General features: G+C 49.9%; 1 protein-coding gene across 1 annotated transcript in view; it reads left to right on the forward strand.

The window, feature by feature from the left end:
• Positions 1 to 22,376, forward strand: part of fhad1 (forkhead-associated (FHA) phosphopeptide binding domain 1) — a 76,934-nt gene that overhangs the window by 38,216 nt on the left and 16,342 nt on the right. The window contains exons 20-25 of the mRNA XM_055659081.1: positions 1 to 81; positions 1,776 to 1,882; positions 5,350 to 5,509; positions 6,894 to 7,020; positions 20,559 to 20,703; positions 21,902 to 22,035. The exon at positions 1 to 81 is cut by the window's left edge and continues 52 nt beyond it. Coding sequence (XP_055515056.1) covers positions 1 to 81; positions 1,776 to 1,882; positions 5,350 to 5,509; positions 6,894 to 7,020; positions 20,559 to 20,703; positions 21,902 to 22,035 — 754 coding nt within the window. The remainder of the gene's footprint in view (positions 82 to 1,775; positions 1,883 to 5,349; positions 5,510 to 6,893; positions 7,021 to 20,558; positions 20,704 to 21,901; positions 22,036 to 22,376) is intronic.

The raw sequence follows: 22,376 nt of genomic DNA on the forward strand, positions 1-22,376 counted from the left end.
CGTGCGCGCATCACCGCCCCCAGCCGCAGTGCCCGCCGCACCTGACCTCCATGCACAGGAGCGGCTCTGCGCCTTACTGCGGTGAGCGCCTCACTGAGTCGAAGGCGGCGCAGCGGGTAGAGCTGCTGCCTCACAACGCCAGGTTCGATCCTGACCACGGGTGCTGTCTGTACGGAGTTTGTACTGTACAGTCTGGTCTCCCTGTGGGTTTTCTCCGGGCGCTCCGGTTTCCTCCCACACTCCAAAGACGCGCAGTGTTTCAGATTAATTGGATTTTGTTTTTAAAAAATTGTAAATTGTCCCTAGTGTGTGCGGGATGGTGATAGCTGGCCAGCATGCACTCATTGGGCCGAATGGCCTGTTTCCACGCTGTATCTCTAAAGTGTAAAGAGTCAGGATTAGTGAGATGGGCGCTGACAGAATGAAGTCAAAAATCCGTGACCCCCACGGGTCATCTGTCCATCTCCTTCCACAGATGCTGCCTGACCAGCTGAGTTCTTCCAGCACCACGAGTTTTACTTTCAGAATGTGTTGTGTACAGCCAGAGTGAGTTTGTTACCATCACCTGATTTATATCCAGGGGCAATGTATGGGCTTGTGGACTCTGCAACTTCCTGGCATTTAGGAGTTTACCATCTGTGTGGTAAAGAACTGCAGATGCTGGTTTAAATCATAGACGGACACAAAATGCTGGAGTAACTCAGCGGGACGGGCAGCATCTGTGGAGAGAAGGAATGGGTCATGTTTCTGAAGAAGGGTCTCGACCCGAAACGTCACCAATTCCTTCTCTCCAGAGATACTGCCTGTCCCGCTGAGTTACTCCAGCGTTTTGTGTTCATCTAGGGGTTTAACACAGTTTGGTATTTTTGCTAAGTGCTGGAATAACTGAGGCAGCATCTCTGGAGGAAAATGATGGCTGACATTTCTGGCCAGGACCCTTCATCAGACTGAATTGTCCCTGGAGTGTGTAGGCTAGTGTTAGTGTACAGGGTGATCGCTGGTCGGCACGGACTTGGTGGGCCGAAGGGCCTGTTTCCACACTGTATCTCTAAAGTCTAGAGGATCAGGATTGGAGCCATGAGGCAGCATCTACATGAGCTGCATGCTGCCCTTGATGGGTTCAATTAGCTTAGTTTAGTTTAGAGATACAGCACAGAAACAGGCCCTTCGGCCCATCGAGACCGCACTGACCAGCGATCCCCGCACACTAACACTATCCTGCACCCGCTAGGGACAATTCACACTTACACCAAGCCAATTAACCTGCAAACCTGTGTTTAAGAAGGAACTGCAGATGCTGGAGAATCGAAGGTACACAAAAAAGCTGGAGAAACTCAGCGGGTGCAGCAGCATCTGTGGAGCGAAGGAAATAGGCAACGTTTCGGGCCGAAACCCGGAAGGGTTTCGGCCCGAAACGTTGCCTATTTCCTATAGTGGAGATTGTTTAACTCTTTGCATGGAGCAAAGGAAATAAGCAAACGTTGCCCATTTCCTTCGCTCCATAGATGCTGCTGCACCCGCTGAGTTTCTCCAGCTTTTTTGTGAACCTGCAAACCTGCACGTCTTTGGAGTGTGGGAGGAAACCGAAGATCTTGGCGACAACCCGTGCAGGTCGCGGGGAGAGCGTGCAAACTCCGTACAGGCAGCGCCCGTGGTCGTGATCGAACCCGGGTCTCCGGCGCTGTGCTGCAGCTCCGCCCACTGGTCCTTGCCGAGGCAGCGTGAAGCGTGGATACAGTTACTGATGTAATGTTTCTGCTCTTGTGCCCCTTCAGGAAGGAGTTGGCAGAGGGTGGGATGCAGCTGCGGGCCCAGCAGGAGGTGATCGTGGGACTGAGGAAGGATCTCGCTGCCTCCAGCGCCAAGATGTCGGACCTGGCAGGTGGGCGCCGTTAGCGAGCGACGGCTCTCGGGGGGGGGGTGGTTGGTTTTTTTTGCTTCTCTCTGTCACAAAGTGTCCGACAGAGCATTCATCCCCTCAAGATGGCTGCCGGAGCGCAACATAGCCCACGGTGGCGCAGCGGTAGAGTTGCTGCCTCACAGCGCCGCAGACCACGGCTTCCACCGTGTCCCGTCTTCACGCCTTAAGCCCCTGTCCCACTTAGGAAACCTGAACGGAAACCTCTGGAGACTTTGCGCCCCACCCAAGGTTTCCGTGCGGTTCCCGGAGGTTGCAGGTGGTTGCCGGAGGTTGCAGGTAGTGGAAGCAGGTGGGGAGACTGAGAAAAACCTCCGGGAACCGCACGGAAACCTTGGGTGGGGCGCAAAGTCTCCAGAGGTTTCCGTTCAGGTTTCCTAAGTGGGACAGCCCATTATTGCCATAGAGGGAGTACAGAGAAGGTTCACCAGACTGATTCCTGGGATGTCAGGACTGTCTTATGAAGAAAGACTGGATAGACTCGGCTTGTACTCGCTAGAATTTAGAAGATTGAGGGGGGATCATTATAGAAACTTACAAAATTCTTAAGGGGTTGGACAGGCTAGATGCAGGAAGATTGTTCCCGATGTTGGGGAAGTCCAGGACAAGGGGTCACAGCTTAAGGATAAGGGGGAAATCCTTTAAAACCGAGATGAGAAGAACTTTTTTCACACAGAGAGTGGTGAATCTCTGGACCTCTCTGCCACAGAGGGTAGTTGAGGCCCGTTCATTGGCTATATTTAAGAGGGAGTTAGATGTGGCCCTTGTGGCTAAGGGGATCAGGGGGTATGGAGAGAAGTCAGGTACGGGATACTGAGTTGGATGTTCAGCCATGATCACATTGAATGGTGGTGCAGGCTCGAAGGGCTGAATGGCCTACTCCTGCACCTAATTTCTATGTTTCTATGTTTCTATGACCCGAAATGTCACCCATCCCTTCTCTCCAGAGATGATGCTGCCTGTCCCGCTGAGTTAGTTACTCCAGCACTCTGTGTCTATTGTGTTTGAGAAGGATCTGCAGATGCTGGAAAATCGAAGGTAGACAAAAGTGCTGGAGAAACTCAGCGGGTGCAGCAGCATCTATATGGAGCGAAGGAAATAGGCAACGTTTGCCTATTTCCTTCGCTCCATGCAAAGAGTTGAACAATCTCTATAGGAGATTGTTCAACTCTATAGGAAATAGGCAACGTTTCGGGCCGAAACCCTTCCGGGTTTCGGCTCGAAACGTTGCCTATTTCCTTCGCTCCACATAGATGCTGCTGCACCCGCTGAGTTTCTCCAGCTCTTTTGTCCACTTTGTGACTATTATTCCCTTTGCCCACTTTTCCCCCAGCCACTGACACTTAACGGCTAATATCCTGAATTTTCCACCAGTTTCTGGATTGGTGCTGTTATATATATATTCCGAATTTCATTGGCGATAAACAAAGGCCTTAAACCCTGGATGAGCAAATTCCTCATCTGTGCTGGAGTTTCCAGCGCTGAATAGTGTCTCGATCTATCTCTACATCTTGGTTTTTAAATTAGTCTTCGACAAGCGGGGTGATTTATGTTTCCAGGAGGCCAGCAGCAAAAAAACAGAGGTGTTCGTTACTGCTGGGGCACAAGTCCACCTGATGCTGATGTCTGAGTCTGTATAAACATAGACTTCATGCAGCCAGAGGCACAGCTGTAATGTTTCACAGAAACGGCTTACAAAACGCAGGAATGCAGGACTTCGTATGTGCATGACCAGCATGTTGCCTGGGTTTCAGCAACTAAGTTACAGAGAAAGGTTGAACAAGATCGGTCTTTGTTCTTTGGAGCGCAGAAGGTTAAGGGGGGACTTGATTAGAGGTCTTTAAAATGATGAGAGGGATAGACAGAGTTGACGTGGACAAGCTTTTCCCATTGAGAGTAGGGAAGATTCAAACAAGAGGACATGATTTGAGAATTAAGGGACAGAAGTTTAGGGGGTAACATGAGGGGGAACTTCTTTACTCAGAGAGTGGTAGCGGTGTGGAATGAGCTTCCAGTGGAGGTGGTGGAGGCAGGTTCGTTTTTATCATTAAAAAATAAATTGGATAGTTATATGGACGGGAAAGGAATGGAGGGTTATGGTCACAGAAACATAGAAAATAAGTGCAGGAGTAGGCCATTCGGCCCTTCGAGCCAGCACCATTCGCCATTCAATATGATCATGGCTGATCATCCAACTCAGTATCTCATCCCTGCCTCTCCATACCCCCTGATCCCTTTAGCCACAAGGGCCACATCTAACTCCCTCTTAAATATAGCCAATGAACTGTGGCCTCAACTACCTTCTGTGGCAGAGAATTCCGCAGATTCACCACTCTCTGTGTAAAAAATGTTTTTCTCATCTCGGTCCTAAAAGACTTCCTCTTATCCTTAAACTGTGTGACCCCTTGTTCTGGACTTCCCCAACAACGGGAACAATCTTCCTGCATCTAGCCTGTCCAACCCCTTAAGAATTTTGTAAATTGAGTGCAGGTAGATGGGACTAGGTGAGATTAAGTGTTCGGCACGGACTAGAAGGGCCGAGATGGCCTGTTTCCGTGCTGTAATTGTTATATGGTTATATGAGTTTCTACTGATCTTCCTTTGACTCCCACTAAGACACTGTCGCCCGAATAAAGTTGCCTGGATCACGCGAATCCCGTGACCACGCACAACAAGACAGCTTTAAAGATACAGCAGGCAAACAGGCCCTTCGGCCCACCGAGTCCGTGCCGACCAGCGATCACCCCGTACACTAACACTATCCTACACACACAGGAGCGACAAGTTACACATCCACCAAGCCGATTTACCGACAATCCTGCACGTCCTTGTAGTGCGGGAGGAAACCGGAGCACCCGGAGAAAACCCACGGGGAGAACGTGCAAACTCCGTACAGACAGCGCCCGTAGTCAGGATGGAACCCGGGTCTCTGGCGCTGTGAAGCAGCAACTCTACCGTGTCGCCCTAAGATTAGCACAAATGTTTTAAAAATCAAATGTCACGTGTGTTTAATCATCATACGTAATGGCAATGGAGCAATAACATTGTGAATTGCAGCAGCATAACATGTACAGAGAACAAGTGATGGGACTGGTCATTTTCCCTAACTTCAGGTAGCCCCGACATTCCCTCCCTCTCTCCATCCTTCCCCCACCCAAGTTGCTTCTCGTTTTCACCCAACAAACAGCCAACAATGGCCTGTTTAATTTATCTAGCCGGTCTGAAGAAGGGTCTCGACCTGAAATGTCACCCCACCAGTTCCTGCTCTCCAGAGATGCTGCCTGTCCCGCTGAGTTACGCCAGCATTTTATAGTGTCTTTATCTTGGGTTTAAACCACCATCTGCAGTTCCTACCTACACTGTTCGTTGCCTGTAGTTCCTACCTACACTGGGCCGAAACCCTTCTTCACCGCCTGCTTTGCTTCACACAGGGGAGCTGAGCGAGAAACAAAAGGTGGAACTGGAACAGAGCCACGAGCTGGCTCGGAGCCAGGTACGGGAGGTGGGCACTCTGCGGCAACAGCTGGCCAGGATGTCCCAGCTCGTAGACAAGAAAAACGAAGAGTTGCAAAGTCGGGACGCTGAGCTCAGGTAAGCGACTGAAGAAGGTGGCTCGGCCCGAAACATCTCCACAGATGCTGCCTGTCCCGCTGAGTTTCGCCAGCATTTTGTGTCTGTCTACGCGACTTTACACTTTAGAGATACAGCGCGCAAACAGGCCCTTCGGCCCACCAAGTCCGCGCCGACCAGCGACCCCCGCACACTAGCACTATCCTACACACACTAGGGGCAGTTTACATTTATACCGAGCCATTTAACCCACAAACCTGCACGTCTTTGGAGTGTGCATGGAAACCAGGGCACCCGGAGAAAACCCACGAGGTCACAGAGAGAAAGTACCTCCTTCTAAACCTTCCCTGTCCATGTACGAGTCCAAATGTCTTTTGAAAGAACTGCAGATGCTGGAAAAATCGAAGGTAGACAGAAATACTGGAGAAACTCAGCAGGTGAGGCAGCATCTATGGAGAGAAGGAATGGGTGATGTTTCGGGTCGAGACCCTTCTTCAGACCAAAGATCCTATAGCAGGAGCTCTATAGGATCTTTGCTTCAGACTGACGTCTGGGAAAAAGCTCCGCTCTATGATCTTTGGTTGGGGTGGAGGTGGATGTGGGGGCGGGAAGAAGAAAGGAAGAGTCGGAGACATTGGGCTGCGGGAGAGCTGGGAAGGGGAGGGGAAGGAGGGAGAAAGCAGGGACTACCCTACAATTCTTAAGGGGTTGGACAGGCCAGATGCAGGAAGATTGTTCCCGATGTTGGGGAAGTCCGGAACAAGGGGTCACACAGTTTAAGGATAAGGGGGAAATCTTTTAGGACCGAGATGAGAAAAACATTTTTCACACAGAGAGTGGTGAATCTGTGGAATTCTCTGCCACAGAAGGTAGTTGAGGCCACACAGTTCATTGGCTATATTTAAGAGGGAGTTGGATGTGGCCCTTGTGGCTAAAGGGATCAGGGGGTATGGAGAGAAAGCAGGGATGGGATACTGAGTTGGATGATCAGCCAAAAACTCAGCGGGTTCAGCAGCATCTATGGAGCGCCAACATTTCACAGTTGCCTATTGGGTATTGGCCCTATTTGAGGCCAGATTGGCTATATTTAAGAGGGAGTTAGATGGGCCCTTGTGGCTAAAGGGATCAGGGGGTATGGAGAGAAGGCAGGTACAGGATACTGAGTTGGATGATCAGCCATGATCATATTGAATGGCGGTGCAGGCTCGAAGGTCCGAATGGCCTCTACTCCTGCAACTATTTTCTATGTTTCTACCTGAAATTGGAGAAGTCAATGTTCATACCGCTGGGGTGTAAATATGTGGTGCTGCTCCTCGCAATTTTGTGGCGGGACTCACTCTGGCCATGGAGGCCCTGGTTAACCTAGTTTTGTTTTCTTCCATCTGAACACCGGAATCTCACGCAGGGCATGCATGGAGAAGCTGGAACATCAGAAGGCGGCCAAGAAACAGAAGGACCAGCAGTGCAAGCAACTGCAGCAGGAGCTGAGTGAACGGGAGAACAAGCCACACCAGGGACCCGTGCAGACTGAGGTACAGTACAGTTGACAAACCTTTCATGTGGTGAGAAAGATCTGCACATGCTGGTAAATTTGAGGAAGGACATTCTTGCTATTGAGGGAGCCCAGCGTAGGTTCACCAGGTTAATTCCCGGGATGGCGGGACTGTCATATGCTGAGAGAATGGAGCGGCTGTGGGCTTGTACACTCTGGAGTTTAGAAGGATGAGAGGAGATATCATTGAAACATATAAGATTGCTAAGGGTTTGGACACGCTAGAGGCAGGAAACATGTTCCCGATGTTGGGGGAGTCCAGAACCAGGGGCCACACACAGTTTAAGAATAAGGGGAATAAGCCATTTAGAACGGAGACGAGGAAACACTTTTTCTCACAGAGAGTTGTGAGTGTGGAATTCTCTGCCTCACAGAGGGCGGTGGAGGCCGGTTCTCTGGATGCTTTCAAGAGCTAGATAGGGCTCTTAAAAAAATAGCGGAGTCAGGGGATATGGGGAGAAGGCAGGAGAATTGGGTTGAGAGGGAGAGTTAGATCATCCATGATTGAATGGCGGAGTAGACTTGATGGGCCGAATGGTCTACCTCTACTCCTATCCCTTATGACCTTATTTTCCTCTCTTGCAGAAGCTGGGGAGGAGTAATTTAGGCTGTCGGTTCATTAAGATTCAGAGTCAGTGACATCCTTTGGATGAGGTATTAAATAGAATCGACATTTGTGGTTGTTATTTACATTAAACATGGGGTGGCTCAGCGGTAGAGTTGCTGCCTCACAGCACCAGAGACCCGGGTTCCATCCTGACTACGGGTGCTGTCTGTACGGAGTTTGCACGTTTTCTCCCCGTCACCTGCGTGGGTTTTTTCTCCGGGATCCCCGGTTTCCTCCCACACTCCAAAGGCCTGCAGGTTTGTAGGTTAATTGGCTTCAGTAAAATTGTACAATGCCCCTGGTGTGTGTAGGATAGTGTTAGTGTGCGGGGATCGCTGGCCGGCACGGACTCGGTGGGCCAAAGGGCCTGTTTCCGCGCTGTATCTCTGAACTAAACTAAACTAAATAAGCTCTAGCATCTTGTTGAAATGGGTGAGTTGTTTATTTATCTTTATGTTCCTTGAGGGAACATCGCTGTGCACAAGATGGCTGCCTGGTTGCCCAGGCAACAAGGTGAGTGTACTTGATAATATTGGCTTTATATGAAGCAGTCTCGGACATCCTGAGATAAATTGTTTTACTGCTAAATTTACTGCTACTGCTTAAATTGCTAATAGATTTTATTTTTCTTTCCTCTGTAGAAAATTAGATTAGATTAGACTTGAATCCAATTACTTATCTCTCAGTTCCATTACCTTAGTTTAGTATGGAGACATGGCACAGAAACAGGCCCTTCGGCCCTCCTCATCCCTGCCGACCAGCCATCGCCCCGTATACTGGCACCGTCCCACACACTAGGGACAATTTTTAATTTTAACCAAAGCCAATGATCGTATAAAGCTGCACGTCTTTGGGGGAAACCGGAGCACCCGGAGAAAACCCACGCAGGTCACGGGGAGAACGTGCAAACTCCGTACAGACAGCACCCGTGGTCAGGATCGAACCCGGGTCTCTGGCGTTGTGGGGCAGCTGCGCCACCGTGCCGCTGCTATATTCGCACCGATGCCTTGTTAATCATTAAATCTTAAAGATTTGATAGGGCCGAAATTTAATAGAAAAGTGGAGGCAATCATTTGAGGAAAATAATTTTATTCCTGTACATAGGCCACAGGCTCTGCGCAGTATCTCGGCAGTCTTCCATTCTAAGACTGCGCATTGGCTTATTTAGTTATATCAAGCCAGATCAGCCATAAAAATTGACATTCTAACCAACTTAATTTACTTGTCAGCAATTAAATTTGTTAGTGAGTTGCTTCAGTATGCAGAATCTCATAACATGATGTGTTGGCAGCAGAGGGGAAAGTTGATTTATTGTCCCACTCTGTGTAGGAGGGAACTGCAGATGCTGGTTTAGACCAAAGATAGACACAAAATGCTGGAGTGATGTCCCTGTCCCACTTAGGCAAGTTTTTTTAGGCGACTACGCAGTGTCGCCTGTACGGTCGTGCGTTGTGTCCTCAGTCGCCCAAAGAGTCGTAGCGTTTTTCTGGTCGCCGCTGGGTTTTCAACGTGTTCAAAACGTTTCGATGACAGTGGGCTTGACTCCAATGAGAGTAGCTTGACTTCTCCTGACGTAGGTGATGTCGTAGGTTGTCGCCAGGTTGGTTGTCGATGGCGCTGACTTCGGTGAATCCCATTGGCGACTACCGATGTCAACCGGCGACAGGTACTTCAGTTGTCGCCAACAGGGTCGCGGGTGGACGTAGGTGTGGTCGTAGGGAGACATCCTAAGGGTCGCCAGTTGTCAGTAGCTTGCTGTAGCCTGACGTGGACTAGGTGGTAGGCTGCTGTAGACATTGTCGTTGGGGGGGAGAGCTCCAGTTGCCGTTTTTTCGGGGACCTGCTACGACTATGGCAGTTGCTGAATAAGTCGCCTAAGTGGCACAGGCCCAATAACTCAGCGGGACAGGCAGCATCTCTGTATAGAAGGGAAATATGATGTTTCGGGTCCAGTCTGAAGGAGGGTCTTGACACGAAACATCGGCGGAGACCCTGGTTCGATCCTGACTACGGGTGCTGTCTGCACGGAGTTTGCACGTTCTCCCCGTGACCTGCGTCGGTTTCCTCCGGGTGCTCCGGTTTCCTCCCGCACTCCAAAGACGTGCAGGTTTGTTGGTTAATTGGCAAACACTGTAAAATTGTCCCCAGTGTGTGTGGGATAGTACTAGTGTATGGAGGTTGCTGGTCGGCATGGACTCGGCGGGCCGAATGGCCAGGATCTGTAAACTAAAACGAAATACTGCTCCAGTGGTCTTTGTGGTCAGTGTTGGCACATCTTGTATCATGGTGGTAAAACGACTTTGAAACGCAGAGCATCAACAGAAGGAAGGAAGTCTATTTTCCACGGGTCAGTAGTAGACGGTACACAAAAAAGCTGGAGAAACTCAGCGGGTGCAGCAGCATCTATGTGGAGCGAAGGAAATAGGCAACGTTTCGGGCCGAAATCCTTCTTCAGACTCCTCTCCATGGATGCCTTCTCCACACCAGTCTGAAGAAGGGTTTCAGCCCGAAACGTTGCCTATTTCCTTCGCTCCATAGATGCTGCTGCACCCGCTGAGTTTCTCCAGCATTTTTGTGATTTTACCAGCATCTGCAGTTCATTCTCACGCACATGTTTTTGCAGTTTTCTTTATCATCGTTACTTTTTTTTTTGCATATCTTTCATTCGTTTGATCTATATCACCGTATTCATCTCTCGTTTCCCTTTTCCCCCCCCCCGACTCTCAGTGTCAATCGACCCCGAAACGTCACCCGTTCCTTCTCTCCAGAGATGCTGCCTGTCCCGCTGAGTTACTCCAGCATTTTGCGGCTGTCTTCTTTTCAATGTAGACAAAAATGCTGGAGAAACTCAGGGGGTGCGACCCGAAAGGTTACCTAACGTTTCCTCCCGGGACTAGACCCGAGATGGCGTTACCTGCTGTAATTGTTATAGGGTTATCGATGATGAAAGGAATCGTTGGGCCTTATTTCACTAATCAGCAAAAGATAGTTTGATAGAGCTCTTAGGGCTTTCGGAAACGACGGGATATGGGGAGAAAGGCAGGAACTATTTCCTGAGGGTGGATGGTAGACCAAAAGTGCTGGAGAAACTATTTCCTCTAGGGTTTCGACCCGAAACATTGGAAATAGGCAACGTTTCCTTAACCCGGAAGGGTTTCGTCCCGAAACATTACCTATTTCCTTCAGGGTTTCGGCCCGAAACGTTGCCTATTTCCTAGAGTCTGAAGAAGGGTTTCGGGACGAAACGTTGCCTATTTCCTTCGCTCCACATAGATGCTGCTGCACCCGCTGAGTTTCTCCAGCTTTTTTGTGTACCTTCGATTCTCCAGCATCTGCAGTTCCTTCTTAAACACGGTCAGTAGTAGACGTTCCCTCCAGAGTTCGTTCATACCTCTCTTCTAAACGACTCGTAAAAGAATTATGGAACGAGGGGACACAGCTCGTGTGAAAGTCGGGATTACATTGGCGTGACTTAACACAGCGGCTTTATGAGAGAGTAATTTTGAAATGGCCTTTGCACGGCTCGTCTGTGACTTGCTAGCTCGACACGGCTTGTGTTAACGAGCCAAGAGCATTCACATTGAGGAGAAATATGATCCATAAATGCCATACTGCCATCTTGGTTGACATATTACTGGGTCAGATAAGTGCCAGGTCCTCTGTTGTGTAGGAGCCATTTGTAGTGTGTGCAACTTCGACCTGAATATGAAGTTCATCGGAGAGCAGAGATATCTCGTGGACAAAACCAGCTGTTTGTGATTTTTCTGCCCTCATTTGTAATTGGCTCCATTTATCTCTAAGTCAGCTTCTAATTCACACATGAACTAATGCTGAATCTACACGGTGCGTGGATTAATGTTTCAAGTCCCCATATATATATATATATATATATATATATATACAGTAAATCTTCTGCATAAATATTCAGCTTATGAAACTTTAATTACTGCTCAGTGAGCCTGCCCAAAGCATAACTCCGCCGTGGAGAGCTGCACAGAACCTGAATGCGTCTCCAGTCTCTAGGAATGGGGAAAGCCCTTGGAGTTCTTCCCAAATTGTTCAGTGGACATTTTTTACGGCAGAGATGGTTAGATTCTTGATTAGTGCGGGTGTCAGGGGTTACGGGGAGAAGGCAGGAGAATGGGGTTAGGAGGGAAGAGATAGATCAGCCATGATTGAATGTGGGAGTAGCCTTGATGGGCCGAATGGCCTAATTCTGCTCCTATGATCTTATGATAGTCCAGGAGACGTATTGGAAGGAGCTGCCGGAGGAGGTGGTTGAGGCAGGGGCTCAGTGGGCCGAATGGCCTGATCCCGTGCTGTACCTCTAAACTACGTGCATGTGTGCGTGCATGTGTGAACGTTTGCATGCGTGTGTGTGTGTGCGTGTGTGCGCGTGTGTGTGTGCGTGCGTATGTGCGTGCCTGAGCGTGCGTGAGTGTGTGTGCATGTGCGTGTGTGTGTGTGTGCATGCGTGTGCATTCATGAGTGTGCGTTCGTGTGTGTGCGTGTGTGTGTGCGTGTGCGTGTGTGTGTGTGTGTGTGTGTGTGCGTATGTGCGTGCATGAGCGTATGTGGGTGCGTATGTGCGTGCATGAGCGTATGTGGGTGCGTTTGTATGTGCGTGCATGAGCGTGTGTGCCTGTGTGTGCGTGTACGTGCGTGTGCGTGTGTACCTGCCTCAACTCCCTCCTGCCTAAATGTCCCTAAAACGTTGCAACAGTCCCAGCCTCAACTCCCTCCTCCGGCAGCTCGCCCCATACACCCACCACCCTCTGTGTGTGAAAAAGTAACCCCTTCGGATCCCAATTAGATCTTTCCCTCCCTCACCTTAAACCTGTGTCCTCTGGTCTACGATTCCCTTACTCTGGGTGAGGGACTCTGTGCGTTCACTCGATCAACTCCTCATCATTTTGTACACCTCTATAAGGTCACCCCTCATCCTCGTGTTTATCACTGGCAGGTGATTTTGTTCCATAGACCCTCTAGTGAACTGTATAGGCCCGGGTAGAGCCTGCTCTATTCATTGTTTTTACACTGGATATGTAAGAGGAGCATTGGAACAGCAAACCAGCGCTTCAGTTCAGTTCCAGGACTAGAGAGTGGTGATTGCAGAAACTAATCCCAGCGTATTTCTTCCTTCAGGCAGATCTGAATGGGAAGTCAATTTACACAAAGTGGTAATCAAGCCCTCAGCACAAACAAGCAGGTCTTGGTTGGGTGCTTTGCGTCTGTTGCAGTAATGATAATATCCGGGCTGGTGTTACAGGAGCGTATGCCCTGCATTTTGACAGCTTCCGAATCAGGAACCATCTTATTTAGGAAGGAACTGCAGATGCTGGAAAATCGAAGGTGGACAAAAGTGCTGGAGAAACTCAGCGGGTGCAGCAGCATCGATATGGAGCGGAGGAAATAGGCAACGTTTCGGGACGAAACCCGGAAGGGTTTCGGCCCGAAACGTTGCCTATTTCCTATAGTGGAGATTGTTCAACTCTTTGCATGGAGCGAAGGAAATAGGCAACGTTTCGGGACGTTGAAAAGAAGATTGAGGGGGGATCTTATAGAAACTTACAAAATTCTTAAGGGGTTGGACAGGCTGGATGCAGGTAGATTGTTCCCGATGTTGGGGAAGTCCAGGACAAGGGGTCACACAGTTTAAGGATAAGGGGGAAATCCTTTACGACTGAGATGAGAAAAAAATTTTTCACACAGAGAGTGGTGAATCTCTGCCACAGAAAGTAGTTGAGGCCACAGTTCATTGGCTATATTTAAGACGGAGTTAGATGTGGCCCTTGTGGCTAAAGGGATCAGGGGGTAGGGAGAGAAGGCAGGTACAGGATACTGAGTTGGATGATCAGCCATGATCATATTGAATGGCGGTGCATAGTCACAAAGTTGAAAAAAGTGCTGGAGAAACTCAGCGGGTGCAGCAGCATCGATGTGGAGCGAAGGAAATAGGCAACGTTTCGGGACGAAACCCAAAGGGTTTCGGCCCGAAACGTTGCCTATTTCCTATAGTGGAGATTGTTCAACTCTTTGCATGGAGCGAAGGAAACAGGCAAACGTTGCCTATTTCCTTTGCTCCATAGATGCTGCCGCACCCGCTGAGTTTCTCCAGCACTTTGGCTTAGAGGGCAGAACATTCTGCTTGCAGTGACAGTCACATCCACGTATAGTGCAGTTTAGTTTAGAGATACAGCACGGAAACACTGAGTCCGCACCGACCGACGATCCCCAATACATAAGGTCAGAAGGAGTAGAATTAGGCCATTCGGCCCGTCAAGTCTACTCCACCATTCAATCATGCCTGATCTATCTCTCCCTCCTAACCCCATTCTCCCCATAACCTCTGACACCCGCAACTAGATTCAGTTTACAATTTTACCAAAGACAATTGACCTGGGAGTGCGGGAGGAAACCGGAGCACCCGGAGAAAACCCACGCAGGTCAAGGGGAGAACGTGCAAACTCCGTACAGGCAGCGCCCGTAGTCAGGATTGAACCCGCGTCTCTGGCGCTGTGAGGCAGCAACTCTACCCGCTGCGCCACCGTCCGGCCCAACGCGTTTTAGACGCCGAAACTATTCACGTTCTTGCCGTAGAGGGAGCACAGAGAAGGTTCACCAGACTGATTCCTGGGATGGCAGGACTTTCATATGAAGAAAGGCTGGATAGACTCGGCTTGTACTCGCTAGAATTTAGAAGATTGAGGGGGGGATCTTATAGAAACTTACAAAATAATTCTTAAGGGGTTGGACAGGCTAGATGCAGGAAGATTATTCCCGATGTTGGGGAAGTCCAGAACAAGGGGTCACAGCTTAAGGATAGGTGGGAAATCTTTTAGGACTGAGATGAGGAAAAAAAAATTCACACAGAGAGTAGTGAATCTGTGGAATTCTCTGCCGCAGAAAGTAGTTGAGGCCACACAGTTCATTGGCTATATTTAAGAGGGAGTTAGATGTGGCCCTTGTGACTAAAGGGATCAGGGGGTGTGGAGAGAAGGCAGGTACGGGATACTGAGTTGGATGATCAGCCAAAAACTCAGCGGGTGCAGCAGCATCTATGGAGCGAAGGAAATAGGCAACGTTTCGTCCCGAAACCCTTCGGGTTTCGACCCGAAACGTTGCCTATTTCCTTTGGGTTTCGGCCCTATTTGAGGCCACAGTTCATTGGCTATATTTAAGAGGAAGTTAGATGTGGCCCTTGTGGCTAAAGGGATCAGGGGGTATGGAGAGAAGGCAGGTACAGGATACTGAGTTGGATGATCAGCCATGATCATATTGAATGGCGGTGCAGGCTCGAAGGGCCGAATGCCCTCTACTCCTGCACCTATTTTCTATGTTGCTATGTTGACAGCAGGATTACTATTTTATTGGGAACATTTAGCAGATTGGGCAGCAGCTGGGGAAAGAGAAACAAAATGAGCATCTCTGCCCAAAGACTCTCCATGTTTGCACACTCACTACCTGACATGCTCATCGGTTGCAGAAATGCTGCTTTTTATTTCAGACTTCCAGAATCTAAAGTTGTAGGATTTTCATTTCATTTTTACTGACCATTCACATTTCTAGTCATTTAATTTTTGAGAGTAATTTGCGACTGTTTAAGTTGCAGCAAGTTAAAATGTAATCATAAGACAAGAAAGGCAGCAACTCTTTCTGTGTGCCCCCTGCTCACTGACATGTTTCTCAGCAATGATGGATTCTCACCCACAAACTCTAATCTCTCTGCTGGGCCTGTACGTTAAGACTGCTCCTCACATCATAACTCATCCTGACCAGCCCTGTCTCAGTTATCCTATCTAATTCTGCAGGAAAGAACTGCAGGTGCTAGTTTAAACCGAAGATAGACACAAAATGCTGGAGTAACTCAGCGGGACAGGCAGCGTCTCTGGAGAGAAGGAAAGGGTCATAGAAACATAGAATTTAGGTGCAGGAGTAGGCCATTCGGCCCTTCGAGCCTGCACCGCCATTCAATATGATCATGGCTGATCATCCAACTCAGTATCCCGTACCTGCCTTCTCTCCATACCCCCTGATCCCCTTAGCCACAAGGGCCACATCTAACTCCATCTTAAATATAGCCAATGAACTGTGGTCTTGACTACCCTCTGTGGCAGAGAGTTCCAGAGATTCACCACTCTCTGTGTGAAAAAAGTTCTTCTCATCTCGGTTTTAAAGGATTTCCCCTTTATCCTTAAGCTGTGACCCCTTGTCCTGGGCTTCCCCAACATCGGGAGCAATCTTCCTGCATCTAGCCTGTCCAACCCCTTAAGAATTTTGTAAGTTTCTATAAGATCCCCTCTCAATCTCCTAAATTCTAGAGAGTATAAAATGGGGTACTGGTTGGGGATGATCAACCCGAAATGTCTTAACAAACATTGTTAAGGGGTTGGACACGCTAGAGGCAGGAAACATGTTCCCGATGTTGGGGGAGTCCAGAACCAGGGGCCACACAGTTTAAGAATAAGGGGTAAGCCATTTAGAATGGAGGCGAGGAAACACTTTTTCTCACAGAAAACGGTGAGTCTGTGGAATTCTCTGCCTCAGAGGGCGGTGGAGGCAGGTTCTCTGGATGCTTTCAAGAGAGAGCTAGATAGGGCTCTTAAAAATAGCGGAGTCAGGGGATATGGGGAGGAGGCAGGAACGGGGCACTGATTGGGGATGGTCAGCCATGATCACATTGAATGGCGGTGCTGGCTCGAAGGGCCGAATGGCCTACTCCTGCACCAATTTTCTATGTTTCTATGTTTCTGTTGGCAATAGACAATAGGTGCAGGAGTAGGCCATTCGGCCCTTCGAGCCAGCACCGCCATTCAATGTGATCATGGCTGAAATAGGCAACGTTTTCGGTTCGAAACGTTGCCTATTTCAAAACCCTGAGGAAATAGGTAACGTTTCGGGCCAAAACCCTAAGGAAATAGGTAACGTTTCGGGTCGAAACCCTTCCGGGTTTCGGCCCGAAACGTTGCCTATTTCCTCCGCTCCACATAGATGCTGCTGCACCCGCTGAGTTTCTGCAGCACTTTTATCTACCTTCGATTTTCCTGCATCTGCACAGTTCCTTCTTAAACACTGTGACTGTGTTTGTGGGTTGGGGAACAGACAGCTGACAAACTGCTGGGGCTCAGGAATGACAGAGACAGTCCCCAGGAGCCCGCCTCTGTCCTCGCTGACAAAGTGCGCACATTCTCTCGATCCAATGCCTGGTGGAATCTTGCATTGTACAGAAAAGGAAATTGACTTCCTCGGACCAGAGAAGGGGCTTTTTCCTTCTGTGTTTCAGCTTCATTCCAGGTTTATCAGCCTGACATTCATGTCGCCTCTTGTCATCAATTGCTTTATGCCCGAGCCATTGAGGTCAATGCTAATATTCACTGTTTAATGTTAGGGCAGTTTAATTGTAGCTAATGGTGGCTGGTGGGTTGGCTTAAGATTCATGCTACACTCGACACTGCTAGATTTATCATCTTCCTTGCTTTTAGTAGCATTCCACCCTCCTTTGGTAAACCATTTTGTTCAGGCCCTCTCCCCCTCTCTCTCCCACTCTCTCTCTCTCTCTCCCCCCCTCTCTCTCTCTCTCTCTCCCCCTCACTCCCCCTCTCTCCCTCTCTCTCTCCCCCTCTCCCCACTCTCTCCCTCTCTCACTCCCTCCCTCCCCCTCTCCCTCCCTCTCCCTCCCTCTCCCTCTCCTCTCTCTCTCTCTCCCGGGGAGAGCTCTCCCTCCCTCCTCCGTCCCTCCAGCTCCCTCTCTAGTCCTCTCCCTCTCGCTCTCTCTCTGTCTCTCAGCGACTCTCCTGTCTACTCTCTTCCTCTCTCTCTCTCTCTCCTCTCAATCCTCTCCCCCTCTTCCATCTAGCAGAAACTCTCCTATCTATCTGCAGGTGCTCTCTCTCTATACCAAAGATCTCTCTCTCTCTCTCTCTCTCCTCTCCTCTCTCTCTCTCTCTCTCTCTCTCTCTCTCCATTGTGTGCTGGATTCAGCATATTCAGCTTGGGTAAAGGGCAGGCAAGCTGCTGTTTGAGCAGATAATGGTAGCTGGTGCGATGGTGTCGTGCTGAGAATGCATTATTACCCGGGGCACTGCAGCAAGACCTGCGTAAGTGCATTAGCCGGATCATTGAGGAAAGGCGTACACTTCCATTAACCCTAAATGCTGCAGTGAGATTATTCGTCTCTGATCGTCAGAAGCCACTGCGCCAGTCAGACGATCTCTCCGCAGCCTGGTTTAGTTTAGAGGTACAGTACAGAAACAGGCCCTTCGGCCCACAGAGTCCGTACTGACCAGCGATCCCCGCACACTGACACTATCCCACACACACCAGGGACTATTTACATTTACACCGAGCCAATCAACCTACAAACCTGCCCGTCTTTGGAGTTGGGAGGAAACTGAAAATCTCGGAGAAAAGTCACGGGGAGAGCTCCGTGCAAACTCCGTACAGACAGCACCCGTAGTCAGGATGGAACCCGGGTCTCTGGCGCTGTGAGGCAGCGACTCTACCGCTGTCTACATCGGCAAATTATACTATGAAACTCTTTTCCTTTCAATCCACTTGCCCTCTTCCATTAGCAGAAACAAAGAACTGCAGGTGCTGGTTTATACCAAAGATAAAAACACAAAGTGCTGGAGTAACTCAGCGGGTCAGGCAGCATCTGTGGAGAACTTACATGGGTACTCCTGCACCTATTGTCTATTGACAGAAGGGGGAGGGGGAGTTGTACACTTTGATAGCCTCAGGGGAGAAGGGTCTCCTGTGGCGTTCTGTGCTGCATCTTGGTGGGACCAGGTCTGTTGCTGAAGGTCAAGTCAAGTCAAGTTTATTTGTCACATACACATACGAGATGTGCAGTGAAATGAAAGTGGCAATGCTCGCGGACTTTTGTGCAAAAGACAAACAACAAAACAACCAAACAAACTACAAACACAATCATAACAAACATATTATTTTACATATTAAATAATGGAAGGAAAAACGTTCAGTAGAGTTAGTCCCTGGTGAGATAGGCGTTTACAGTCCGAATTGCCTCTGGGAAGAAACTCCTTCTCAACCTCTCCGTTCTCACCGCATGGCAACGGAGGCGTTTGCCTGACCGTAGCGGCTGGAACAGTCCGTTGCAGGGGTGGAAGGGGTCTCCCATGATTTTATTTGCTCTGGAGTTGCACCTCCTGTTGTATAGTTCCTGCAGGGGGGCGAGTGAAGTTCCCATAGTGCGTTTGTTCGGCCGAACGCACTACTCTCTGCAGAGCCTTCTTGTCCTTGGCAGAGCAATTCCCAAACCAGATGGTAATATTCCCGGACCGCCGCTGCGTAGAAGCACTGGAGGATCCTCGGAGACACTCTGAATTTCCTCAATTGCCTGAGGTGGTAAAGGCGCTGCCTTGCCTTACTCACGAGTGCTGAGGCGTGTGATGCCCATGTCATATCCTCAGAGATGTGGACTCCCAGATGTTCATTTAAAAGGTGGCTGTTCACCCCGGTGCTCCACTGTGGGATCCCCATTTACCGGAGACGGAGTGGGAGGGGGAGTTGAAGTGCTGAGCCCAGCGGGAGGTGGTTATTGCGGACCGAGCGGAGGTGTACGGACAACTGTTTGTCTCACCGATATGATCTGCTCACAGGGGGGAAACCACACTGGGTCTTAGCCAGCAGGCCGCGATGCAGTGCCGTGCTTTGCACAGACATCACAACAAACCTCTCGGTACAACAGCAGGGGCAGGGAAGCAAGGTCCTTGTTTGACTTCCACCTCACGAGCAGGAGATGGCAGCTGAATCTTTGCGTGGGCGGGGAGTGGTGAACGGTGCAATTATTCTCCACTGTTCCCGGTGACTCTTGTCTCCGTGTTCTTCCCCGAAACTAGTTTGTGGAGGTGAGTCACAGTGGATCCATTGTCACAGCTGGAGATAAGAAAGTTTTACATTGTCATTGGTGACTCACCCTTGGCCAGCAGAGTGCAGCCCAGTGCATCAGTCTTAACATAATGAAAAAAGGAACTGCAGATGCTGGTCTATACCAAAGGTGGACACAAAGTGTCACAGCCTCGGCATTAAAGGGCGTTCCGTTAGGAAGGAGATGAGGTGGAATTTCTTTAGTCAGAGGGTGGTGAATCTGTGGGATTTGCCACCTAAACTCATTGCCACAGAGGGCTGTGGAGGCCAAGTCAATGGATATTTTTAAGGCAGCGATAGATAGATTCCAGATTAGTATGGGTGTCGGGTTATGGGGAGAAGGCGGGAGAATGGCGTTAGGAGAGAGAGACAGGCGGCACCCGTAGTCGGGATCGAACCCGGGTCTCTGGCGCTGTGAGTCACCAACTCTACCGCTGCGCCACCGTGCCGCCCAGCATGAAGCGTCTTTGACTAGAGAGGTTCATTTTGTTTCTCTTTCCCCAGCTGCTGCCGAATCAATAGACAATAGGGGCAGGAATAGGCCATTTGGCCCTTCGAGCCAGCACCGCCATTCAACGTGATCATGGCCGAATCTGCTAAATGTTCCCAATAGAATTGTAATCCTGCTGCCAATGTGATGCGTTTTCCAGTCTCGCCCCTCGTGGTTTAAGTGGGATTTCCCGCAATTCGGAGTCTAAAATGCTCTGGGCAGCACAGTGGGGCAGCGGGTGATGCTGCTGCCTCTCAGCGCCAGAGACACAGGTTCGATCCTGACGTTCTTCCCGTAGAGTGTGTGGGTTTTCTCCGCGTGCTCCGGTTTCCTCCCACACTCCAAAGACGTACAGGTTTGTAGGTTAATTGGCTTAGTAAAATTATATAGTGGCCCTAGTGTGTGTAGGATAGTGCTAGCGTGCGGGATGATCGCTGGTCAGCGCGGACTCGATGGGCCGAAGGGCTGTTTTTTCCGTGCTGTATCTCTGAAGTCCAAACTAAATTGTCGATCTCTCTGTTGCAATGTCTAGGTGCAGGAGAAGCTGAACTCTGACCTCGCCCTGGTGGCAGCAGAGTGCAAAGGTCGCCGGCACGAGGAGGTCATTCAGCGCCAGCGGGAAGCGTTGTCTGAGTTACGGTCCCGGATAAAGTGTCTGGAACAAGCTCACCCTCCCAGTAAGGACACGTCAGCTTTCACTCACTTCACACAACAGACTCAAGCCCCCGTCCCACTGTACGAGTTCATTCCAAGAGCTCTCCCGAGTTTTAAAAAAATCAAACTCGTGGTAAGCACGGAGAATGAACGTAGCGGGTACGTCGGAGCTCGGGGACGTCACTTAACGCTAACGGCAGGTACTCGGGAAGACTCGTGAAGATTTTTCAACACACGTTGGAAATTGTCCACGAGAGCCCCGAGCACCGACGAGTGGCCATTACCGTAAATCTCCGAGTTCGAATCGGGGCAAACTCGGTCGGGAGAGCTCTTGGAATAAACTCGTACAGTGGGACAGGACTAACAGGCAGCGCACGGTGGTGCAGCAGGGAGTGCCACTGCCTCACAGCGCCAGAGAGCCGGGTTCCATCCTGACTCTGGGTGCTGTCTGTTTGGAGTTTGCACGTTCTCCCCGTGACCTGCGTGGGTTTTATCCCACACTCCAAAGACGTGCAGGTTTGTAGGTTAATTAGCTTGGGATGGCTGGTCGGCGCGGACTCAGTGGACTCAGAAGAACCTGTTTCCGCGCTGTATCTCTAAATTAAACATGGGCCTTGGGGGTGATAATTTGGTGAAACCTCCAAGGACTTTTCTCTTTCCCATCCCATGGCCACTGAGCATAGTTGGGGATTTGATCGAAGGCGGGTGTGGACTTGGTGGGCCGAAGGGCTTGTTTCCATGCTGAAGATAGACAAAAAGCTGCAGTAACTCAGTGGGTCAGGCAGCATCTGTGGAGAACATGGATAGGTGACGTTTCACAGAGTGCTGGAGTAACTCAGTGGATCAGGCAGCATCTGTGGAGAACATGGATAGGTGACGTTTCACAGAGTGCTGGAGTAACTCAGCGGGTCAGGCAGCATCTGTGGAGAACATGGATAGGTGACGTTTCACAGAGTGCTGGAGTAACTCAGCGGATCAGGCAGCATCTGTGGAGAGAAGGAATGGGTGACGTTTTGGATCGAGACTCATCACCAGACTGATGGTCTAATCTGGGTCTCGACCCGAAACGTCACCCATTCCTTCTCTCCAGAGATGCTGCCGGTCCCGCTGAGTTACTCCAGCACTTTGTGTGTTCATGTTCGGTGTAAACCGGCATCTGCAGTTCCTTCCCGGACACTACATCTAATTTTTGCTGATTTCTTCCTCTTGTGAAATTGGCAGGAACCAGCCAGGAAGAGGCTTTGCAACAGTTGCTGAGACTGAAGAAGGAACTGGCCGACTTGCCGAGCCACCGTATGCTCGGCAGCAGCGAGTCTGCGGGCAGCTTCCTGCAGAGTAACGATGACTCTAAAACGGTAATGCCTGCCAATGTAATGCTCGCTGCAGTGACCGATCGCTGCTGAGTCCTCTGCCCCGTCCGTTCAAAGATCCCATCAGCTTCACATCTTCGGCACAACCATTTACAACCACAACCAGAGATTCTTCTTGCAGGTGTGCTAAATTACAGCAGACTAAGATTGTTAAGGGTTTGGACACGCTGGAGGGAGGGAACATGTTCCCGATGTTGGGGGAGTCCAGAACCAGGGGCCACACACGCACAGTTTAAGAATAAGGGGTAAGCCATTTTGAACGGAGACGAGGATACACTTTTTCTCACAGAGAGTGGCGAGTCTGTGGAATTCTCTGCCTCACAGTG

The sequence above is a fragment of the Leucoraja erinacea genome, chromosome 30 (genome assembly GCF_028641065.1).
Source record: "Leucoraja erinacea ecotype New England chromosome 30, Leri_hhj_1, whole genome shotgun sequence".
Lineage (NCBI taxonomy): Eukaryota > Metazoa > Chordata > Chondrichthyes > Rajiformes > Rajidae > Leucoraja > Leucoraja erinaceus.